This window comes from Erinaceus europaeus, chromosome 7 (assembly GCF_950295315.1).
Source record: "Erinaceus europaeus chromosome 7, mEriEur2.1, whole genome shotgun sequence".
NCBI lineage: Eukaryota > Metazoa > Chordata > Mammalia > Eulipotyphla > Erinaceidae > Erinaceus > Erinaceus europaeus.
This window is the reverse complement of record NC_080168.1, coordinates 33,318,734-33,335,601: the sequence shown is the minus strand read 5'-3', so window position 1 is coordinate 33,335,601 and position 16,868 is coordinate 33,318,734. Positions and strand designations below refer to the sequence as shown.

At 42.0% G+C, this 16,868-nt stretch overlaps 2 protein-coding genes across 10 annotated transcripts in view; both read right to left on the bottom strand.

The window, feature by feature from the left end:
- Positions 1 to 6,094, bottom strand: part of FLACC1 (flagellum associated containing coiled-coil domains 1) — a 49,116-nt gene extending 43,022 nt beyond the window's left edge. For both annotated transcript variants that reach the window (XM_060193427.1, XM_007520521.2), the window contains exon 1: positions 5,534 to 6,094. The gene's annotated coding sequence lies outside the window, so the exon portion shown is untranslated. The remainder of the gene's footprint in view (positions 1 to 5,533) is intronic.
- A 3,529-nt stretch (positions 6,095 to 9,623) lies between these two features.
- TRAK2 (trafficking kinesin protein 2) overlaps positions 9,624 to 16,868 on the bottom strand; it is a 61,079-nt gene continuing 53,834 nt past the window's right edge. For all 8 annotated transcript variants that reach the window (XM_016187030.2, XM_060194138.1, XM_007520505.3 and 5 more), the window contains 2 exons: positions 15,670 to 15,775; positions 9,624 to 13,449 (listed from right to left, as the gene is read on the bottom strand). In XM_016187030.2, the coding sequence (XP_016042516.2) occupies positions 12,771 to 13,449; positions 15,670 to 15,775 (785 nt within the window). In that variant the 3' untranslated portion in view covers positions 9,624 to 12,770. The remainder of the gene's footprint in view (positions 13,450 to 15,669; positions 15,776 to 16,868) is intronic.

Here is a 16,868-nt window from a genome sequence, read left to right as displayed (position 1 = left end):
AAGTAAAAGACTCTGGGGTGGGTGGGTGGGTGGGGAGAATACAGGTCCATGAAAGATGATGAATGACATAGTGGGGGTTGTATTGTTAAATGGGAATCTGGGGAATGTTATGCATGTACAAACTATTGTATTTACTGTTGAATGTAAAGCATTAATTCCCCAATAAAGAAATAAATTATTTTTTTAAAAAAAAAGAAACAGACGGATGAATATGGGATGATCTCACTCTCAGGCAGAGTTGAAAAACAAGATCAGAAAAGAAAACACAAGTAGAACCTGAAATGGAATTGGCGTATTGCACCAAAGTAAAGGACTCTGGGGTGGGTGGGTGGGGAGAATACAGATCCATGAAGGATGATAAATGACATAGTGGGGGTTGTATTGTTAAATGGGAAACTGGGGAATGTTATGCATGTACAAACTATTGCATTTACTGTTGAATGTAAAACATTAATTCCTCAATAAAGAATTTAAAAAAAATGCTCCAAGTTATTGATGGTCAGAGAAATGCAAATAAAGACAATGAGATACCATTTCACCCCTGTGAGAATGTCATACATCAGAAAAGGTAACAGCAGCAAATGCTGGAGAGGTTGTGGGGACACTGCTGGTGGAAGTGTAAATTAGTCCAACCCCTGTGGAGAGCTGTCTGGAGAACTCTCAGAAGGCTAGAAATGGACCTACCCTATGATCCTGCAATTCCTCTCCTGGGGATATATCCTAAGGAACCCAACACACCCATCCAAAAAGATCTGTGTATACCTATGTTCATAGCAGCACAATTTGTAATAGGCAAAACCTGGAAACAACCCAGGTGCAACAACAGCTGACTGGCTGAGCAAGTTGTGGTATATATACACAATGGAATACTAGTCAGCTATTAAAAGTGGTGAAGCTTTTCCTCCAGCGGTGAAGTACTGCTGCAGGTGGGGACCCAGGGCTTAATCCTAGGTCCTTTCGTGTTGTAATGTGTGTGCTCAACCAGGTGTGCCACTCCTTGGCCCCACTACTCAGCTATTAAAAATGGTGAACTCAAGGGCAGGGGTAGATAGCATAATGGTTATGCAAAGAGATTCTCATGTCTGAGGCTCCAAAGTCCCAGGTTCAATCCCCTGCACCACCATAAGCCAGAGCTGAGCAGTGCTCTGGTAAAAAAAAAAAAAAGATTGAAAAAAAAATGGTGAATTCGGGGATTTGGTGGTAGCATAGCGGGTTGAGTGTACGTGGTGGGAAGCACACGGACCAGTGTAGGGATCCAGGTTCGAGCCCCCAGCTCCCCACTTGCAGGGGAGACACTTCACAGGCAGTGAAGCAGGTCTGCAGGTATCTATTTTTCTCTCTCCCTCCCCTCTCGATTTCTCTCTGTTCTATGCAACAAAAACGACAGCAATGACAACAATAATAGTAGCGACAACAACAATGGCAACAAGGTGGGAAAATGGCCTCCAGAAGCAGTGGATTCGTGGTGCAGGCACCGAGCCCCATCGATAACCCTGGAGGGGAAAAAAAAGGTGAACTCACCTTCTTCACCTCACCTTGGATGGAGCTTGAAGGAATCCTGTCACGTGAGATAAGCCAGAAAGAGAAGGATGAATATGGGATGATCTCACTCATAAAGTTGAGAAATAAGAGAAGGGAAAACACAAAGCAGAACTTGGACTAGGTTTTGTGTATTGCACTAAAATAAAAGACTCTGGGGCTGGGGGAGGGAAGGGTTCAGGTCCTGGAACATGATGGCAGAGGAGGACCTAGGTGGGGGGGAGGGGTTAGAGTGTTATGTGGAAAACAGAAATGTTACACATGAATCAGATACTGTATTTTTAATTTTTTATTTTATATTTATTTATTTTCCCTTTTGTTGCCCTTGCTGTTTTTTATTGTTGTTGTAGTTATTATTGTTGTTATTGATGTCGCCAGGTCCTTGCGCTTTGCGCCATGTGCGCTTAACCAGCTGCGCTACCGTCTGACTCCCACAACTACTGTATTTTACTATTGACTGTCAACCGTTAATTCCCCAATAAAGGAAAAAACTGCAAAAATGCTAATGGTTATTACACTATTAGAGATTTCAGACAGTGGAGTGCTATGTGGGGCTCGGAACTGGCTCTGTGGTGAGGCGCATACTTTTCCTGGCGTGTGCTCCTGGATTTGACCCCTGGCGCCACATGGAGCACCATGGACAACAGAGGGAATGCTCTTGATGGCGAGGGGGGTGTTGCAGTTTCCTTCCCGACAGAAAATATGAAATAAAAAAATTGTACCAGGGAGGCCGCTTAGTGGCATCATACATATGTGTGGTTCAGGTTCCGTCCCTTGGCTTCACATTAACAGCAACCAGAAAGTAGCAGGGGAGGTGGTGGTGCAGACAAGGTGTTGCACATTCAGCTGTGAGATCTTGAGCTTGATTACCAGCATCACACATGCCAGAGTGATGCTCTGGCCTCCTCTCTCTCCCTCTCCCTCCCCCTCCCCTTCCTCTCCCTTCCCTCCCCCTTCCTTCCCCTCTCCCTCCCTCCCCCTCTCTATTTTTTTTAAATTATTTATTTTCCCTTTTGCTGCCCTGAGCAAATCTCTAAAAATGAACAAACAAGGCAGGCAAAATAACTTGCTTGGAGAGTGTGCTGCTTTGCCATGTGTGTGACCAGGTTCAAGTCTGGAGTCCATTGCACTAAAGGACCTCCTCTCTCTCTCTCTCTCTCTTTCCCCCTCCTCCTCCCTCTCTTTTCTGCCCTTCCTCTTTCACTCCCTCTCTCTCTGCTCCTCCCTCTCTCCCCTTTTTCCCCTTCCTCCCTCCCTCCCTCCTTCCTTCCTTCTTTCTCTAGCTCCTTCACTGTCTATATTAAAAAATAAATGAAAGTGGACTGGGTGGTGGTGTATCCAACTGAGCACACATACTTCCATGCTCAAGGACCCCAGGTTCAAGCCCCAGTCCCTCACCTCTGGGGATCAGGGGAGTCTCTCTCCCTCTTCTCAGTTTTCTTTTTGTATTTCTCTCTCTCTCTTTCTCTATCCAAAATAAATAAATAACATTTTAAAAATTAAATGAATAATAAAAACAAAAAGTAAAATTCACAGGAAAATTACAGTATAAGGAATAAGAGTTTTATATAGATTTTAATTGATTGTTTTAAAGTCTTAAAGGGGGAGGTCCTCAGGAAATAGCTCAGCCTTAGAGTGCAGGACTTGCTTGCCTGAGGTTCCAGAGCATCTGTGCTCAGCTCATAGCTTTGCTATACTCCAGAGGTGAGTTCTCATGTCCTTTATTTTCTCTCATAAAGGTAAGCAAAGACATCTTCTATACAACAAACCCTCAGCCAACATCAAAACCAATAATGAGAAACTGAAAGTTTCCCCTCTTATCAGAGAAATGTAAATCAAGACAATGAGATATTACCTCAGCCCTGCAAGAGTAGCCAACACTAAAAAGGACAGAAACACGTGCTGGTGAGGATGTGGAAAGAAGGCAACACTCCTGTCAGTTTTAATTATTCACCAGAGCACTGCTCAGCTCTGGTTTATGGTGGTGCGGGGGATTGAACCTGGGACTTTGGCGCCCCAGGCATGAGTCTCTTTGCGGAACCATGATGCTATCTAAGACCCCCACCCATGAGAATGCAAAGTGATGTAACCCTTCTAGAAAATAACTTGGAGAGTCCCGAAAACATTAAGAAATAAACCTACTGTGGGACCCAGATGTTCCTCTCCTAGGCATCTATCCAGAGAGCACACAGAGCACACAAACACTTACCAAGAGGACCTATGTGCACCCTTGTTCATGGTGGTGCTATTTGGATCAGCTACTGTTTGGAAACAACCCAGAAACAAATGATTCAGGCAGTTGTAGGACACAGATGCACTAGTTCACTGCACAGCTACAAGAAATGACGGCATAGTCTCCTTTGCTATAACATGGGTGGACTTGGGGAAGCCATGGAAGCAAAATGAACCAGAAGGATGGATGAATACCAAACATTAAATTCAAGAAAAAGAACCATCAGGCTTTGACGTCAAGTACCTTTCCAAGAGGGAAGAAGCACTGTTAGATCTTTTGGGGGAAGGTATAGCCTTCCAGACACACACACACACACACACACACACACACACACACACACACACACACACACTCCCCTTTTTTATTTTTTACTTAACAGGACATAGAGAAATGGGGAGGGAAGATAGGGAGAGAGAGACACCTGCAGCCCTGCTTCACTACTTATGAGGCTTCCCTCTGTAGCTGGGGATAAAGGGCTTGAGTCCAGGTCCCTGCTGATGGCAATGTGTGTGCTCAACCAGATGTGCCACCACACACATGTGCTTCCGTACACGCTCTTTAAGGATTTTGTTGTTGTTTTGTTAACATAAACAGAGCGTTCTTTTTACACCCCTGTGTCAGGGGTGGGGAGCATCTAACCCAAGGGCCAGACAGAGCCTGTGAGATCTGACAGTGACACTGCTAAGACAACCACAGGCAGGACTCGAAATTCCTAAGTCCTGGAGACTGTTCAACATTAAGTGCTGATTTTGAAGTTGGTCATTTTGTATGGTCTGCAAATGGTAGAATAAAATTCCAAATGGCCCATGGCAGAAAGAAGGTGTCCTCCTCGGGCACTATGTCATCCCTTTGCCTTTTATTTAACAGAATGACTACTGATACTAGGTGCTCCCATGTCCACACAGACAGGTCTACTGTCTGCACCCACAGTGCTTTGATGTTGTATTTTATGGCTCCAAGAAAGCAGGGGTGTGTGCATGAGCAATTATTTATTTATAGAATTATTTATTTATGGGAGTCGGGCGGTAGCGCAGAAGGCTAAGCGTACATGACGCAAAGTGCAAAGACCAGCTAAGGATTCTGGTTTGAGCCCCCGGCTCCCAACCAACAAGAGTCACTTCACAGGCAGTGAAGCAGGTCTGTAAGTGTCTCTTTCTCTCCCCTCTCTGTCTTCCCCTCCTCTCTCCATTTCTCTCTGTCCTATCCAACGATGGTGACAACAATAATAACTACAACAATAAAACAACAAGGGCAACAAAAGGGAATAAATAAATTTATTTATTCGTTTGTATAATTGATAGGACAGAGAGAAATTAAAAGGGGAAGGGAAGATGGAGAGATACCTGCAGTCCTGCTTCAATGATTCACTGCTAGTGGAGCTCACCCCCTGCAGGTGGGGACCAGGGCCTTGAACCTGGGTCCTTACGCACTGTAATGTGTGTGCTCAACTACGTGCTCAACTACGTGCGCCACCACCTGGCCCCACTTATATGTGTACCTGGGTTGATGCTTTAGGTTCTTTCTCCCTTTTCTGCATCTCTCTCTGATGATTTTATCAGCGTCCCAGTGGATTTAATATGGTGACAAGGTAGTCAACAGTGAGCCAGCTGTGAACCTTCAAGAGGCCATTGGTTAGTAACCAGAAGAAAATAAATATGTAAAACGTACCTTGAGTTTCCCAAGATTTGTTTTTCCCATGTGGTTTCTTTCCAACTCAAGAGAGCCTTAAAGAAGTCATTAGGTTAAAGAAAGATTGCTTACCTTCAACACAAAAATCAGGATTCATTTTAGGTCAAATCTGGAGATTTCAGAACTTGAAATTTTATTGGTCATTCCAAGTGCCTAAAATGCCAACCAGTAAAATCCACGGAACATAACAGTATAGAAAGATTGAGTTCCAGTGACTCCAGCAAAGATTTTTTTTTTAAACAAAAGCTGAACTGGCGTGAGCACAAATTTTTCTTTTCAGAAACAATCCAGTTTGAATCTCTTAGTATTGCAATTGAAGTCAGGTCTCCATTTCAATTCTCTTGACTTGGGCCTTGAGTTGGGTAAGGTTTGTCTTTGGGAGATAGACACAAAGGTTTGTTTCTTTTATTGCTATGGAAACAGAATGGCAGTAGCTCATTGGTTCAGTCTCTCTGCTTTGTAAAGCAAGGGAGTTAGAGAAGCAGTCATTAAAGATTTTCTTTAAGAATGAAATTCTCTAAAGCAGGACACAAACAAACTCAAGATACACTTTTAGAGGAAAAACAAGCAAATAGCACACCCAGGCTTTGTGATTTAAATTCTGCCATTTACTCCACAGAAATCTAGAAACTGGAGGAGATACTTCGAATTCTTTGAATTTAAAGCTTGAAAATATGTTAAAAGTATCTTCCTACCCCAACCGTGCACACATCAAAGCAGAATTATTTTCTAATTGCCAAGGGATTCAGATACATATCATATACATATATATATATATATCCTAAATAAATGTGGTTTTTTCACTATAAAATGTGTATAACTAGGCAGTGGCTTTTTTAAATAATATTTTTATTTATAGTGACAAACTCACTATAAGAAATTTACATTTTATCATATAGAGTTTCTTTTTTTAAAATTTCTTTCTTGGGGAATTAATGTTTTACATTCAACAGTAAATACAATAGTTTGTACATGCATAACATTCCCCAGTTTCCCATATATCAATACAACCATCATGGATGATAACAATTATATACTTTTGCTACTTTTCCTTTTTTTTTTCCTTGTATTAAAGCTATCAATCCACTTGAATTCACAATGCACTAACACAAACCATTGTTACAGAAAAATCCATTCACTCAACTTCATATTTAGTATCTACTGCATGCCAGGCACTACAGATTGGTGTGGAGTTCCTGTGTTATGTAGAGCTTTGAAGCTAGTGGGGTAAACAACTGATAAATTCAGTGAACAAATCACAAAGATATTATTATTATTATTATTATTATTATTATTGGATAGAGACAGACAGAAATTGAGACGGGAGGGGGAGATAGGGAGAGAGACAAGAGACATCTGCAGCCCTGCTTCACCACTCATGAAGCCTTCCCCAGTAAGCAGTGTGTGCGCTTAGCCAGGTGCACCACCGCCTGGCTCCCACATCACAAAGCTTTCATTATTTCACCAGATGCAGTGGCAGTGAGTGCAGAGCAGGGCTTCTGCTTTGAGTCAGAGGGGCAGTAAATATAGCGTAAAAGTTCGACAAAATGATTTTCATGCCTGAAGCTCTGAGGTTCCAAGTTCAATCCTTGGTACCACCCTAAGCCAGAGTTGAGCAGTGCTTTAGTTAAGAACTATACATATACTCTAATTCCATCTCAGTTGGTTCACTTTCTAACAAAGTCCCAAAACCTAGATATACACCAGTTTCTGTGAGAGAGAGCTTATGTTCACACGTATCCATAAACTACTGCAAAATATATACCTGAAAGCAGAAGTACACTAGAGTTTGCAGTGAGTACCTCCCTACTCACTAACACTTCCTCTCCACTATTCCAAGCTTGGGATCCATGATTGCTCAACAATTTGTTTGGCTTCCTATGTTAACTCTCTTTTTAGTCACCAGGTTCCAGATGTCATCAGGATGCTGGCCAGGCTTCCCTAGAATGAAGATCCCACCAATGTGTCCTGGAGCTCCGCTTCCCCAGACACCCACCCTACTAGGGAAAGAGAGAGGCAGACTGGGAGTATGGACCAACCAGTCAACGCCCATGTTCAGCGGGGAAGCAATTACAGAAGCCAGACCTTCCACCCTCTGCAACCCACAATGACCCTGGGTCCATGCTCCCAGAGGGACAGAGAGTGGGAAAGCTATCAGGGGAGGGGGTGGGATATGGAGATTGGGTGGTGGGAATTGTGTGGAATTATACCCCTCCTACCCTATGGTTTTGTTAATTAATCCTTTCTTAAATAAAAAATTAAAAAATTAAAAAAAACAATAAAAAAGAACTAGACATATAAATACATACATAATTTGTATCAAGCAGTGATTTTAATTAAAGACAGTGCCTGACTAGACTTGCATATTTAAAAAGTTCATTCTCACTGCAATACAGAGAAATAATTGTCAGGGGTTAGGGAGCCACTTGGGAGTCTACAGCAGTGACCAAATGAAGTGACCTCAGCTGAGAAGACAGCCTGGAAATGGGGAGAAAGAAGAAACAATGTGATTAAGAGGAAGGCTAGGTGTTTTGGTGAGGGCCGAGGAGGCCACAGAGATTTCTGGGATCTTGTCTCCAACATTATCAAGAAGGCGGTGCCATTTGCAGAGATGGGACAGCCTGGGTAGCCAGCAGCTCCAGGGAACAGATTGCAGGTTTGGGGAATGAATCTGAGGGGCATGAAAGACACACTTGTGATGTCAGCTTGTTTTGGGGGAATTCAAGAGTTTGGACCAGAAGTATGTGAGCAGTCTCCAACGGCAAGGAAAGAGCCCAGCCACCTTTCCAGCCCAAGTTCTATTCTACATCTTTTTGAATGACAGCGGGGAGGGAGACGCCAAATGCTGCTCTCTGCCTCCCGTGGAGTTCCTTTATTGCTGTCTGTGGTTGAGGACAGAACCCAGGGCCACACACATGCTAAGGTGGACACTTATCTGCTGAGCCACGACCTGACATCTGGATGGCTAACATTTCATGTCCAGGAAGTGACTGAGATGCTTGCATGTGAAAATTTGGTTTTTCAACAATTTAGTGATTTGTTGAGAAGGCAGAAAATATTCTGTGGAATAACATTTTATATATATATTTTTTGTGTATCTTTTTTTAACACTGCACATCATCTTTGGTGTGCTTTATTCACACTTCCCACACCCAAGTGTTGATCATAAAGCCTTTCATGTTCCTGCCGGCACCCCTGCCAACCAAGCTGTATTTCACCAGACCTGCATGGCAGTTTGTGCCCATTTGAAATTTTTGCAACATGTTAACCTTGAGTACAGAAAAGCCAATGAAAGCCAGAAAACTAACAACTGGTAGTGGCATAAATAACATAGGCTATATATATATAGTGAAAACAGAAACAGAATGCAGTAAGTAGGATCAAAATGATTCTGGACTGAAAACACTCCTGTGCACAAATGACTGGGGTTCAAGCCCTGGCACCCCACCTGCATGGAGGAAGGCTGTGTGAATGGTGAAGCAGGACTGCAGGTGTCATTCTCCATCACCTTCTTCCCTCTCCATTTCTGTCTCTATTCAAAATAAGTGACATATATAGACATCATTCTTTTATTTATTTTTTAAGATTTTAATTATGAGAAAGACAGGAGGAGGGAGGAGGAGGAGAAGAGAGGGAGGGGGGAAGAACCAGACATCACTCTGGTACATGTGCTGCTGGGAATTGAGCCAGGACCTTATGCTTGAGAGTCCAATGCTTTATCCACTGTTCCACCTCCTGGACCACTAGACACCATTCTTTTTAAAAAAATTATTTATTTATTATTGGGTAGAGACAGAGAGAAATTGAGAGGGGAAGGGGAAATAGAGAGGGAGAGAGACAGAGACACCTGCAGCTCTGCTTCATCACTCATGGAGCTTTCCCTCTGCAGGTGGGGACCAGGGGCTTGAACCTGGGTCCTTATGCACTGTATTATGTGCACTCAACCAGGTGCACCACTACCTGGCCCCTCTATTTTTTTTTTAAATCCATGAAAACAGATCTGTTCACTTCTTAAGCCAGTATATTTATGTGGGCATGGTCAATAGAGTTTTTTTTTCTAAATAAATTAAAAAAAAAAAAACAACTAGTAACATTGAGGGAAAAGAAATACAATGCAGGATTATCCATGCAAAGAACTGGGACAGAAACACAGTGAGACAAATGAGAATTTAAGAAGATCCTCGTGTTTATTATCTGATTTACATGTGACAAGGCAGGTGCACAAAGAGTTGTTTGACAAAGTCCAGGCCCAGATATCAAATGACAGCATTCCCTGTGCTGATCAGAAGGCACCAGCACACTAGGATGCCGTGCTGTGACACAGCTTCTTGGATAGACAGTTAAGATGCAGTTGGCAGGCCTGCATTTGTCTGCCCTCAGAGGAGTGATCACTCGCTGTGCTGTGGGTCTAGATACCAAAAGTCAGTGTTGGTAACTACTAAGTATGAATGGTGCACTTGAACGGTCAGAAAAAACACAGGGCTTTGCATACTGTGTGTGATGTGCCTTTCATAGAGAAGAGGTTCGCATGAGCTGTCTCTGACCTTATATCCTCCCGTAGTGAAAACCTCTTGATTCATTCAAATGAAGTACATTTGGTACAAAAAATTGCTTTTCAAAAAAAACACCTACTTTAACAATCATTATTAACTTCTAAGACCCACGCCTAAGGCTATTTACAGGAGTTAGGTCTTCATAGTTTAGGAAAAGTTTTCGTTTTGCATTCAGTATCACTTCTACGAGATAGGAGGGCACCTGAGGTATAGTCACTGAGAATCTTTTCGAAGGAGAAATCTATATCTATATATCTGTACACAATTAGATTTTCCTTTACTGCCATGAGTGTACACACACAGTTCATATACAAAACAGCAAATCTGGATAGTGGTAAAGTCTTCAAGAGGAGGAACTTGCGGTGAGGCTCCAGTTCTTACTAGAAACACAATTTTATTTCAGTAGATTCTCAGGCTATACCCAAGATGATTTCAGGTAGAATATCAAAACCAGCAAAACCCAGTTCTAAAACAGAATTTATCAAGAGAAAGCATGTTCCAGTACAGACTTATTGTTCCTGGTGAAACAATAGCTTTTTTTTTTTTAAACTTAATTCTGGTGGTTCTCTTTGAACAGATGTGCTTATTTGGTTGTGAGTAGGCCCTCCTGCTGTCTCCAGAGTGATGCTATAGAAAATTGTACTAATTCTACAGAACACCTCAAAATAGTTTAATTTATAATTATTTACATAATATACAGAAGCCTAGTAATTTAATACTCTTTACTCTTCTCTGGTCCTACATGTTCCTACTTCCTGTTGTTTCTTGAAACTAGCAACAAGATCACTTTCTTAGAGAACAAAAGCAAAAGAAAAATCCAAAAAACAAAACTAAACTAAACTGGCTGTAGTTGAACCCCAAAGTTACATTATGAAGTAGAGATTCAAACACCAGTTGTAAAAAGTGAACTGGGACGTTAGGGATCCAGGCTGCAGGGATCCTGATTCATGCCTGACAGACCCAGCGACACTGACCCACACCTACGGCCCCGCTAGAACCCATGCTCAACATGGACGTGTTTGCTCTGCTCACTTCAGTGTCACCAGGTGCTGGGGAGAGGGCACTTTTGCTTTTGTTTTCAGAGAAGTTTTATGAAAAGAATCTAAAGAGCATGGAGACTTGTATCTCTTGTTAGTTTTCTTTTTTACTCTTTGGAGCACAGAGATCTTTCTGGAAACACCTTGAGAGCAGAGAAGGAGGCTCCTTTGACCTGGGGATAAGTGGACTGACAGAAACCACAAGGGGCAGGAGACTTGTGGAGAACTTTTCAGAAAACTGTCTTTCAGTTAAGTCAGAATAAAGGAGGAAGGCATTTGCAAGGAAAGCACCAGGAGGGTCGAGTAAGATAACTTCCATTTTCAAAAATGAAACAACTGGCTCTTCCAGCATCTTCGTAACAGGGCACGACTCTCCCAACTACCCTGCCCAGACAGCAGACCCTGACCAGTATACACAGCCGGATGACTGTTTTCCAACCCAGTTTTATGTTGTGCTGTTGGATGCTGAGACCTGATTCTCAAGTTTTCACCATATCATCTCACATACCATACTAAAAAAAAAGTTTTGTCTTTCAGTAGGTAATTCTTTAATTCTGCAGGTATCAAAGAAAAGGCAGATGTGTTTTAATTTTATCTTATACTCAAAACAAAAAACAAAACAACAAAAAACCCCACAACTTTTAAGCAAGCGCCTGGATTTTATTTCAGCGTATAATAATTTAATATGTGCCTGAGAATTTTTGTGCAAATACAAGTCATTTTTCATTAAAATAGGCATAGCACACATTGGAAAAAAGTTTAGTTGCAACTGACTTTCCTTAAAAAATATTTACATATATAAATACACAATGTTCCCTAGTCCCTATTGATTGCACTTCTGGCTTAACTTCGAACCTCCAAGGAAATTTGAAAGACAATCAATTCAGTTCATACTCCTTGAGGCCTCAGCACTTCAGACAAAATATTCTGAAAACAAGTTTAACTGGTTTCAATTTACCCATATTTTCCTGCTAAAGTAAGCCCCTCCCAACTTCAAACCCACCTGGGTTTTTTTCTTTTTTTTTGGGGGGGGGGAGCAGGGGCAGAGGATGCTGTATAAAAATACAAAGTTAAAAGCATAAACTTTTATAAACCACAAATACAAAAGGAGTACAGATAGTGTTTGGATTTCCAGTGGCTCGAAGGACTGCAAATAGAAACATTCTCCTGATGTTATGAAAATAGTAAAACTCCTTGTTTGCTAATGTGGCAAGTGAGCCACTTGGTAAATATGTGATTTTATCCGCTATTACAAGGGCAGACTTTATAAAGACCTCTCACCGTCGTCTCAGTAACAGACTGAGCTTGCCCTCACAAGTCCTCCACTGCAGCTCTCCACTGGCAATGGTCAAAGTTGCCCCTCCTCTTTGTCCATCTCCTCACTCGGGCTCTCCTTATTAATGTTTTTAGAGGTCATTGTGCAGCAAGTCCAGTATTTCTAGCATGTTCCAATACTAGTGGATTTGTTTTCTAGTCAAGACAAGAAAACACACTGAAGTAAGTCTAAATCTTCCTTTTTTGTCCCTACTCAGGACCCATTCATTTATATTTACACCAAACCTCATTCATCAGAGCCTCCTCCTAATTCCACCTGTTCCCTTTCCTACTTCCACAACCTTTCTGCAACATTCTTTTTCTCTCAGTCATACCAAACTATCGTCTCAGTGCAAGCCTAACCCTCGTGTGCTAATTTGTATGAGGTCAGTCAACGGCTGGACCTCAGTTCTCCTGCAAGGTCTCCATTTTAGGTGAAGATGTGCAAACTGGGGTGCTAAAGCTACCCATCATCACAGGAAGACTCTGATTCCTCCTCAGTCCGCTCAGCAAACTGCTACCTGAATTTAAATAGATGGCAGAATCTGGCCTTTGGAGACCAGTTTTCGACTCCTGCTTTCTGCCGCTAGCCTGGGCATCAGGTGTCTTGACCACTCTGGCTATCCCCAGCCTCTTCAGCCTGTCCACTAAGTTCATTTTCAACCGGCCAATGTCAGGAGGGTTTCGGGAGGGCCTCAAGCCATACATCTCCTGGAGGAATGTTTCAGCTGGTCGGGAGGCCAAAAAATTTTCAGAGCTATGTACCCGGGGCTCAAAGGACAAAGGGGAAGGGCAAGGGGAGTGAGACGGTGAGTTTGGTGGCGTGGAAGGGATGGCCAGGGCTTTCAGGGGAGGCGGGAGCAGGGACTTCTCTGACGCCAGACCATGGTATGCTTTGGCGGAGATGCCTCGCTCTTGCAGAAGTTTGGCAAGGCTCATGGTGCTACTGAAAGTTGTAGTGGAATCACGTCGGTTGGTGATGGATTCGCCAATGCTGAGTCTGTAGGGCATGGCAGGAGAATTTACCGCTGTGCCTGATGAACTGCTACCACTACTTCCACAGGATAAGGAAGGAAACCCAGAGCTAAAAACAAAGAAAACACAAGAGTTTGAGAATAAAAAGGTAGTTCTCAAGTCAGCATTTAAACCAACCACTGTAGTTATCTGTTATCCTTCTAAATACAGAAAGACAGGCACCAACAACAGTAACTAACTGAGCTCTCTGGGAAAATTTGAAAAGTGAATTGGATGTGTTATTTCAGTGACAGGTTAACTATAACTGTCACTATTAACTTGTTCAACATTTCTCTTTCTATGAAACCCTCTATACTGTTAGATTGACTTATCATGATTGCACCAAAGTAACAGACTCTGGGGTGAAAGGGAGGGTTCAGATCCTGGAACATGATGGCAGAGGAAGACCTAGTGGGGGTTGAATTGTTATGTGGAAAACTGGGAGATGTTACACACGTACAAACTATTGTATTTTACTACTGACTGTAAACCACTAATCCTCCAATAAGTAAATTAAAAATAATTTTAAAAGAGTTATAATCTAAAAAAGAAAGACAGAAATCATGAAACCAAAGAAATAGGAAGTGTAGTTTTTAGCCAATTTTCCTAGTTGAGCAAGTGTTACCTGTCATGAATAGCTGAATGGACTGAGTGCAAGCTTAGGAATGCTCAACACATTTTCTAAAGTATTAATTTATTAAAAAAGAAAAATTGGGCTTTTGGGTTGAAGTAGTCTAGTCTTCCACCTCCTTGTCCCAGCAGAATGGCCTATTCCTTCCACTTCATTAACCTGATTACGAGTCACCTCGAGAACCAATTTTTATAAAAGGTGCTATCTTCCTGCTTATAAGGACAACATAGAAAATGTGCAGATATGCCTGTTTACTATAGACCATGAATTTGCTTTTATCTACTGAGACTGCATCATAATCTCCATTCCCTGGCAGCGAGTGAAGATTTCAATACAAGGCTAATTTCATCTGTATACTATTTTTATTTTGTTAATTTTATACTTGTATCCCTCATTTCTCTTCAATTCATCTTTTTCTTTTTTTTTTTTGTAAATTCTTTTTATTTGCTTATTTTAGATAGAGACAAAGAGCAATTGAGAGGGAAGAGGGGAGAGAAAGAGAGACACTTGCAGCCCTGCTTCATTGCTTGTGAAGCTGCCCCAGAACCTCCACGGGTGGGGACTAGGGGCCTGAACCTGGGTCTTTGCGTACTAGAATATGTGTGTTCAACCAGGTGAATCACCACCTGGCCTCTCACCTTTCTTTCCTTCTAATTCAACACTAACCTACAATGTCTATGCATCTTTGCAAACTTCCGAGATCCTTTTGACAGTTGGTAGGCTCTGTCTAATAAAAGTTCCCTCAGCTATGTGTTGACATGTTGGTGTTCTAGCCTGTGGAGTAAATTATTTGGCTCTGCCCAAAGGGTCTGGCCGTTGGCACTTCTAGGCAGTAAGCTATAATATATCTCAGGGAAGTGTTTTTGCTTGAGGTTGAGACTGCCTATATTAGATCTCGGGGTGGGCCTGGTCACACTCAATAGATACAGAGCCCATACCAGAAAGATCAGTCATGAGGTTTGATGGGGGGGGGAGGGCTTTGGAGATGAGTTTGACTTCATGGCAATCCATTCTGTTCACACAGTAAAGCCTTGGGCAAGCTTTCTTGGCTTGCAAGAACCTGTGTGTACTGACACACATCAGTGCCAGGGAAGTTGGGAATGGGAAGGACAATGGGAGCTTTGTGTGTAGACCTCTTCCAGGTTCTGACCTGTGTCTCCTCGATGAATTTTAATTTGTATCTGTCCCCTGTAATAGCAGCAAATACAAACATGACAAATCCCACTGAGTTCAGTGAGCCATTCTAGCAAAATAATCAGAGGAGTTTTGGGAACCCCCCTGAGCTTGCAGGTAGAGTTAGAAGAAGGGCAGTTCTGTGCTGTGGACTGTCATCCGTTCCCCCCCCCTCCCCACCCCCCCCCACCCCCCACCCCAGCTAGTTTGGATAATGATGGTCACTTACTATCTCTCTGACCTGGGACAAGGCAATCTCTATACTTGTGTTTTTGATTGTTTTAGCATATATGATACATTCACACACTATGCCTTATTCAGAGTTACGATCGAATAAAAAAATAAAATGTGAAAATATTCTAAGGACAAATGAACACAGGAGACCAACTGAAATCTTAAAAATTAAAATTAAATTAAAAAAAAAGTGAAGAGATACATGTTCGTAACTGAGGCAAGTGAAGCCTTGGGTGGCCCCAACTTTCTTACCTGGGGGTTACCTGAGTGATGTCAGAGGGGTGCAGTATTCGACAGGTGGTGAAGGTGAAGGTTGAGTTGGTACCTGACAGACACTTTCCCGGGTTTGAAGTAGCAGCTGAGAATTTTAGGGAGTCAAACACAAAATTGAAAGCCTAGCTTAGTGATGCAAAAGGCTCATCTTCAGTTACAAGAACACACTTATTAACTGTCTTTTACACAAAAGACCTATACTTGGAAAGAAATTATACATTACCACTGTTTTAGTATTAACTATTAGTGCATAGCCAAACCCTTTGATCCTTTAAAATTGTAAATTAAAAAAAGGTTTAGACATAGTTCTGGCTATCTCTATGCAATAAATAAAGAATACCAAAAACTTTCTTTTTAAAAGTCCAAGAGCTACTTAATCTTTTGAGCCAAATTACATACCCCAGTGGTTCTCAAAGCCTGCTTTATAGACTCTGTAGAAATCCATAGGTCAAAGCTACTGTCACAGGAAGGCTAACACAGTACCTGCTTTTTTAAACAGGGTTGATGTTTGCACTGCTGGTGCAAAAGTAATGGTGGGCAAAGCTGCTGCCTGAGCTCCAACTAAGAGCACCATGGTGACAGCATTCTTCACTGCTGCTCACCCGGGATACCAAATAAGATCCACATTCACACATCATGTCCTTCATGGACCTTCTACTATCTGGTGTGAGGAAATGCAAAGTGTCAAGTACTCAGATAGACACTAAGATCTAAAGGTTATCAAGAGGAAAGCAAGTGTGCAACTACTGAAATTCTTTCATGATATAAAATTTTTACTTGGAAAAAAAAAGCAAATAGCAGAAAACTACAATTATTCAGAAATGAAATATCTGGTGACAGTTTTCTTAAAAATGAGAGTAGGGTGGTGGGAACTGTGTGGAGTTGTACCCCTCTTATCCTATGGTTTTTGTCAGTGTTTCCTTTTTTATTTTATTTATTTTTTTAAACATTTTTTTAAAGATGTATTTTTTTTGGTTAATTTCTATTATCTTTATTTATTAGATAGAGAAAGCCAGAAATCAAGAGAGATGGGGGCTACAGAGGAGGAGAGAGGCAGATAGACATCTGCAGCCCTGCTTCACCATTTGCAAAGCTTTTCCCCTGCAGATGAGGACTGGGGGCTCGAACCCGGGTCCTTGCACACTATAATGTGTGTGCTTAACCAGGTGCGCCACCAC